Source organism: Molothrus ater, chromosome Z (genome assembly GCF_012460135.2).
Source record: "Molothrus ater isolate BHLD 08-10-18 breed brown headed cowbird chromosome Z, BPBGC_Mater_1.1, whole genome shotgun sequence".
NCBI lineage: Eukaryota > Metazoa > Chordata > Aves > Passeriformes > Icteridae > Molothrus > Molothrus ater.
In genome coordinates this window covers 1,700,510-1,707,856 of record NC_050511.2, presented here as the reverse complement: position 1 = coordinate 1,707,856, position 7,347 = coordinate 1,700,510, and the positions used below count along the sequence as shown (strand labels likewise).

The following is a 7,347-nucleotide window of genomic DNA, read 5'->3' as shown; positions in this document are numbered from 1 at the left end:
TCAGCAGGTGAGTCAGGGCTAAGGAAGGCATCTATTGGAAGATGCATGAGAGATAACAGAGGGTGCAGGCAGGTGACTACAGAGGATGTGGGCTCCCAGGAGCAGGAGAAGCTGGAACCTGGGCTGCTGCCATCAGCAGGAGTGTGGTGAAGGCCTCCTTGATGGGCTCTTCCCCACCAGGCTCTGGATTAACCCAAGACCAGGCAGGGGAGCTGCCACAGCCCTGAAGCAGATGAAGCACAAGGCTGCAGTGTTGCAGTCTGAGACACTTCTCATTTTCCTAGGGAAGATTCTCCCCTGGGATCTGTCCTGAGGACCAGGAGCAGATGTTCAAAGAGTCCTTGCTGACCCGGGGCTGCTGTGATCCCTGCAAACACAGTGTTGGTTTACACCTGGTGAAAGCTCACAAGGTGCTTTACCAGCAGGGCATGCAGGGCTGTACCCACATCAGAGGAGGAAAGGTGAAGCTAAGAATGGAAGGCTTTCATCTGGCATCACCAGTAGCCCAGGTTGTCCAGGCCCAAAACCATTGAGTCATCCTGCCTTTGCCCCTCTCCAGCCAAGGGTTGGGCTGCCAGCCCCAAGGCAGTACCAGCCCTCAGGTGTTGCAGCCATCCCAACTCTGTGGTGCCCAGCCTGCTCTCCTCAGCTTTTTCATGATGAAAAATGTACCCAGGACCAGAGCCCCTGCCCAAAGCTTGGCTTTCTTGCTACGACATCATTCCAGGCAGAATTCTGAGACTACAAGTTGCTTAAAAATAAATATAACTACCTGTACACGGTATGATACTGAGCAATGAAATGGCCAAGGCAGAGACCCACAGAATAATGGAATGGTTTGGGTTGGAAGTGACCTGTAGGGCTCATCCATTCCCAGCCCCTGCCATGGGCAGGGACATCTTCCACTATTCCAGGCTGCTCCAAGCCCTGCCCAACTTGGAACACCTCCAGGGACAGGGCAGCAACAGCTTCTCTGGGAAACCTGTGCCAGAGCCTCACCACCCTCATTGTGTAAAACTTCTTTATATATAATATAAATCCACACATTTTTAGTTTAAAACCTTCACCCCTTGTCCTGTCACTACAGGCCTTACTAAAAAGTTTGCCCTCATCTTCCTTCTAAGCCCCCTTTATTGAAAGATTGCAATAATTTCTCCCTGGAAAATCACATTAGAAAAATGTTTTGCTGTTGTCCTCCATCCAGCGTTCTGGATTTTGCACATTCCTCACCCAGTGAAATTCCCCTGCTTCTTCTTCCACCCCAACTATTAGCAATTCCTTCCCACTGCACCCCTCTAAGCAGCATCAAAATCCTTTGATGCAATTAATATCCACAGTAAGGGATTATGGAAAAAAAAAATCCCATTTGCAGCCAGAGGAAGAGAGAGATTTCTGGGTTACTCTAATATTTCCTGGCCAGCCATGCCTCTGCAAAACACACTTGTCAATGTTTAATTTGAACTCCAGCAAAACTGGAGTTATTAATGTCCCTGTCAGAGATGTTTTCTGTCACCCTGCAGAGGTGTCTGACAGATCCATCTTGCCTGGTGTGGAAGGACATCCTTCATCACCACCCCAAGTCTCTGCACTGCCCCTACCAGCTCTCAGCTCAGCCTCCTCAGCAGCTTGACCTTTGCAAATCCTCGGGGCTAGAACCATGGTGATCCTTTAAATTGGTAATTTGTTCTTACCTGGATAATCATACTTTGTATTTCTAAGGCCTCTTTAATCCGAAGATGTAGCTGTGAATTAAATCAGTGGAGGAAAGTAATTAATTATGTCCAGGTAGTCTCATTATTCAACAGAATTATGTGAAATATGGGACATTAAGGCTATTATTTTAAGCTACATGGGAGGTCAAGGAGAAAATCCAGCTGTTCTGAGTTGCAGCTTCTCACCTGTAGTATGGAAAGCAGCATCAGGGCAGGATTTCAACATTTCTGGAGCAAATCAGTGCTCACAAATCCTGATCTCCAGGAACCCAGGCCATTCCCATTTCAGACCTCCTCCAAATACCTGTGAATTTAGCCTTGACTTGCAAACAGCCTTGGCACCCATGGCTGTGCTGGATAAAAATGCCCTTCTAAAAATAACCGGGAAGTGGGGGGAAGGAGCCTGTCTCCACAGTCAGCATTTCAACACCAGCTTCACCAGCTTCCCCTCCCACCACAGCCAAGCATTGCTTCACCCGTGGGTACCCTGCTCTGAAATATAAATATAGAATATATCTATCTATCTATCTATCTATCTATCTATCTATCTATCTATCTATCTATCTATCTATATTTAATTTTGTTTTGTTTTGTTTTGTTTTTTGGGTTTTTTTGGGGTTTTTTTGTACAGGAGAGAGTACTAACATGCTAGTGCTGTCTCTTTTGTCATGAACACCCTGTCTAGCCACATTCACACCCCATCACCTCTGTTTCTCTCCAGGTTTTCAGCCAGGCTGCCTCACACCTTGAAGTTTGGATAGAGCAGGGACTGCTGGAACTCCACATCCAATATCCCTGACCCCAGGCACAGACAGACACCTCCCTTGGGAAGGGGGACAGATGCTTGGGAAGGAGGGCAGAGCTGCTCACTCAGGCTCTGTCAGAATGGGAATAAAGACCTTGTCTGTCTCCAGTCCTCTGCTCCTACAGTGGGTCTATTATTTGTGTTTTTAAAGGACGTCTATTTGCTTTCAATTCAACTGCGGCCCAACCATAATAAGGATCAGTCTAATTCTGGCAGGAAGATTGTTGGCCAACTATTTTAAGTGTTTATTTTCCTGCAGAAGTCTCTGAGGGAGCATCTAAGCACTTAATGGCCACAGCCACTTCTTAGAAACCCACTGAGGTCATCGCTGTGCCTCCATCCTGGCAGACTCGTCCATCATCCCACCTGTGCTGGCAGGACCTGGGGAAGAAAAAATGAATTCTCATCTTTAGCTTAATTTTTCAGTACCTGTCTGTATGTAAAAAATGAGAATTCCACAGAGGGGATGTATGATTTGAGCAGAACACAGTACATTGAATTTTGCCTTCAGCTACTTTATCTGAGGCCAAGACTTGCTCCGAGCTAGAGAAGGGGCACCAAGCTACCAGCACAACCCAGCTACGAGCAAGGTACTTTGTCAATATTCTGTATTTCCCCTTGGAATCAGCAGATTCCCACAATTGCTAAGGCATTTTAAAGGCTACTGCCAGGGCAAGACTAGAGTTTGGCACAGCATTTTTTGAGTTGCAGCTTGTGCTCTCAAAATTCTTCGTGTCCCCGGCTGCTCTTTCCGCCTCTTGCTATTTTCCTGGGACAAAAGTCTTGATGCTGGAGCGCTTCCCACTGGCAGAGACCCAACAGCTTCCACTGAATTAGGTAGGAGAGAGCTTAGGAAGAGCTCCTAACATCTTCCCAGAGATGCTCAGTGCTCCCTGGGAGCAGCCCTGGGAGGATGCTGAGGCTGGATTTGTGTCCCAGCACCTTGTGAACTCCGTGCTCGGCAGCATAAGGAGCCAGACAGCCTGCCTGAATTCCCTCTGCTAAGGCAATGCAGGGACTCCCCTGACACCTCACTACCTCCCTAAATGCGTGCTTTTAATAAAGAGCCAATTTAATTTCCCAAACACTGAGTCATCTCGTGTTATTACCTGGCATATGGTACCCAGAACAGCAGCCACAGCATCTTTTCCTTGAAAGATGTTTCTGTTCCCTCCTCCATCCCCGGCTTTTACAACTCCTCTCCTTTCTTTTTCCTTTTAAGCAGAAATCCTCTTCCTTTCCCAACTTCTTTCTAGTCTGTGATGGGATTAAGCCAGAAGCAGGGATGAGAGGAGGAGGTTGGGATGTGCAGCTCAGAGGGGCTGAGGGGAGCAGGGCTGCTCCCGCATGGGGACGGGCTCGGCAGCTCCACTTTGCTCTTTGGACCTGGAGCTGCGCCAGCTCCTGGAGAAAAGTCCTCAGTCACCGGAAGGCTGCCCCTTCTTCCTGCTGGGACACGTGGATGATGAATGCCATGAGCAGCGTGGCCAGGGAGCCCCCAGCCCACGCGAGGGCGGGAGCGCGACAGACACGGCACCTGCTCCAGAGTCTGGCACCCACCCCGCTGTGGGTTTGCCCTTAGCCACCCTGATGCCACCCTGATGCCACCCTGATGTCACCCTGCTGCCACCCTGCTGTCACCTGTCCACATCCCCCACAGCCCCTGGAAAAACAAACCCAGCTCCTTCTCACACCCCTACACGCACTGTGCTCTGCAGGATGGGTCATTTCCCAAGAATCTCAGGCTGGAAGCCGTGTGTCCTGATCCAGCGTCCATCTGAGTTCCTGATCCAGAGTCCCCAGTCCTGACACCTTTCAGCTTCCAGCAAGGATTCAGGCGAGTGCTTGGTGGCATTTTGTGACATTTTGTGACGTCTCTAAGCCAAGGATGCCTTGAGCATGTTGGGGCAGGAGTGGGGTGCATGAAGAGGTCCTGGCATGTGGGACCTGGACCTGCTGTGGGGTGCACAAAGAGGTCGCAGCACATGGAGCCAGGACCTGCTGTTCCCATCCAGGAGTTGGATTTCCACATGCCAGCATGTTCACATGTTAATATTATGGGCTGGTGTTCTCTGCAGAGAGTGAGTTGCTCTAAATAACTATCTGAGATGAATTGTTTTCAGGTTAAAGCTGACACCGGAATTCCAAAAAATAAGCATTAACACCAGAATAGGTCACACCTTTTTTTCTCCCCCATACAGCAGGAGCATCCCTGTGAAATCCTGGGCCTGGGGGCTCTTGGTTTAGGGGCTTGAGGGCTGGAGGAGATGTGGGGAGGCTGCGTGAGGAGATGAGCTGGAAAAAAGGATGTGGGCAGAGCCGTTTTCTGCCCTGGTGAGCTCTGCAGCTGAGCCGTCACTGGAGAGATGCTATTGGCACTCAGATTAATAATTAAACCATAGTATGATCATAGATAAAAATATGAAAATCTAGGCAGTCCCCCTTTGCTTAAAATACAACAAAATAAAAAGAATCTGGAGCTAAATTAACAATGTGCTCTCCCAATTACAGCCACCCTCCGGTGAATATCAGGTTGTCATGACAACCTGCCCAGCAAACGATAAGGCCCAAAATAAAGCACAGCAGGGAGAGAGATCTTTGGAATCCGATTTTGCTGTCAAAGTAGAATTAAGGTTGCTTCAGAGGCCAGCAATTCTGGTGAATTTATGGCTGCAGTCCTTGCGTTGATGTTCATTAACGTGATCCATTTATCCGGGTAAGTGTGACGGTAGAACCAGACAGGGAGAAACAAAGAATCCGTGGTTAGAAATAAAGTTAACCTCTCAAATACAACCCAGACCAAAAGAAAAGGGGGATGATTGTTGGGTGGGTGTTTTTGAGAGCCTGGTGTGGTAAGCAGAAAGTGGTTTAAATTGCTTGTAGGAACATTTCTGGGTGGCTTTGAGCACCAGAGTTGAAGGGATCCAGTGGACTAGAGAGATGTTTAAAAGGTGCTTAAATTACAGTTTTCACATTTCTTGTCTCAGAATTTTGTGTGTTTATATAGAAACACTTGGTTTATCTGCCATGCACAGAGATCTTGGCAAGCTTGAGAAATGGGCCTGTGCAAACCTCATGAAATTAAGCATGGCCAAATGCAAGGTCCTCCATGTGGGTTAGACCAATCCCAGGCACAAACACAGACTGACTGGAGAATGGATTGAGGGAGCAGCCCTGGGAAAAGGGAGAAGGTGCTGTGGGTGAGAGCTGGACCTGCCCCAGCCTGAACCCCCCTGCCCTGGGCTGAGCCCCAGCGTGGGCAGCAGGGCAGGGGGGATCCTGCCCCTGTGCCCCTGGGCTCAGGTGAGAGCCCACCTGCAGAGCTGCCCCAGCCCTGGCTCCAGCAGCACAAGGAGCTGGAGCTGCTGCAGCCAGTGCAGAGGAGGCCACGGAGCTGCTGCCAGGGCTGGAGCCCCTCTGCTCTGGAGCCAGCCTGGCACAGCTGGGGCTGTTGAGCTGCACAAGAGAAGCTCCAGGGACACCTCAGAGCCCCTGCCAGGGCCTCCAGGGGCTCCAGCAGAGCTGCCCAGGGACTGGGGACAAGGCCTGCAGGGACAGCACCCAGGCAATGGCTCCCACTGCCAGAGGGCAGGCACAGATTTTGGGCTCTTGGCAATTAGGAATTGCTGGCTGGGAGGGTGGGCAGGCCCTGGCCCAGGGTGCCCAGAGCAGCTGTGGCTGCCCCTGGATCCCTGGCAGTGTCCCAGGCCAGGCTGGATGGGGCTTGGAGCAGCCTGGGACAGTGGAAGGTGTCCCTGCCCATGGCAGGGGGTGGGACTGGATGATCTTAAGGTCCTTCCCACCCAAAGCGTTCTGTGAGCCTGTGAAACACTTGCAGTCTCCTTCTCTTCAGCCCAGTTTGACCCCTGCTCCTTGAAGCCCAGCTGGATGCTGCTTTGTCCTGAGGAGACCATTGCAGCTCTGAACTGAATCCTGATGGATGCAGGTGAGGACACGCGAGTCAGTGTTTGTTCCTGGCGCTGTCTTGGGTGGGTTAACACTGCCCCAAAGGCTGCTCTGAGCCTGGCTGGTCTCTCACCAGCCCCGCAGGGTTTGGGTCTCGGTGGCTGAGGGTCCCAGGGTTTGGGCATCTGGGAGTTCCCCGCCAGATCCCCGGCGTGCAGGACACGGGGGTCCCCGGTCACATCCCGGGGCTGTGGGATCAAGAGGTTCCTGTCAGGCCCCCGAAGGGGTGGATGCGGGGATCTCTGTGAGGGCCCGGGGTGTGGCACCAGCAGATCCCCGCGGGGTGAGGAGTGCGGGGGGTCCCTGTCAGATTCCGGAGTCCCAGATCGGGGGAGTCCTCCCTGTCAGATCCCCGGGGTGCGGGACTCCCGGATCTCAGTCACTTCCCGGGATTGCAGGGTCCGGGCGGTCCCGGTCAAAGCCCGGCTTGCGGGATGTGGGAGTCTCCCTCGGAGCGGTGCAAGAGGCGGGAGGTCGCTGTCAGATCCCGGGGGTGGGAGGGTCCGGGGGGTCCCTGCCGGATCCCGAGGTTGCGGGGTCCGGGAAGTTCCCGTCAGAGGCGCGGGGCTGCGGCACTCGGGGTGTCCCCGTCCGCTGCCCGCCGTGCGGCCCCCCCGCGGCGGGCAGGCCGCAGCCCCGGACTACATCTCCCGTCAGGGCCGGCGCGGGCCGCGGGCGGAGCGCGGCGCGTCACTGCCCGCCGCCCCGGCCCGTCCCTCTGCCGAGCCGGAGCCGGAGCCGGAGCGTCCTCCCGGGCGGCGCCCCCGGAGCCCCCCGCGCCCCCCGCGCCCCGCGCCGCGCCCATGACCCCCTCAGCGGGGCACTGACCGCGCCCGGCCCCGCACGGTAAGCGTGGCCCGGGGG

The 7,347-nt window shown here is 53.2% G+C and overlaps 1 protein-coding gene across 4 annotated transcripts in view; it reads left to right on the top strand.

The window, feature by feature from the left end:
• Nucleotides 1-6,385: 6,385 nt before the first annotated feature.
• Nucleotides 6,386-7,347, top strand: part of CTIF (cap binding complex dependent translation initiation factor) — a 146,960-nt gene continuing 145,998 nt past the window's right edge. For 3 of the 4 annotated variants that reach the window (XM_036403458.1, XM_036403457.1, XM_036403455.1), the window contains exon 1: nt 6,386-6,463. In XM_036403458.1, coding sequence (XP_036259351.1) covers nt 6,458-6,463 — 6 coding nt within the window. In that variant the 5' untranslated portion in view covers nt 6,386-6,457. Of the gene's footprint in view, nt 6,464-7,217; nt 7,330-7,347 lie in introns of those variants that run through there. The other variant, XM_036403456.2, reaches the window with a different exon arrangement.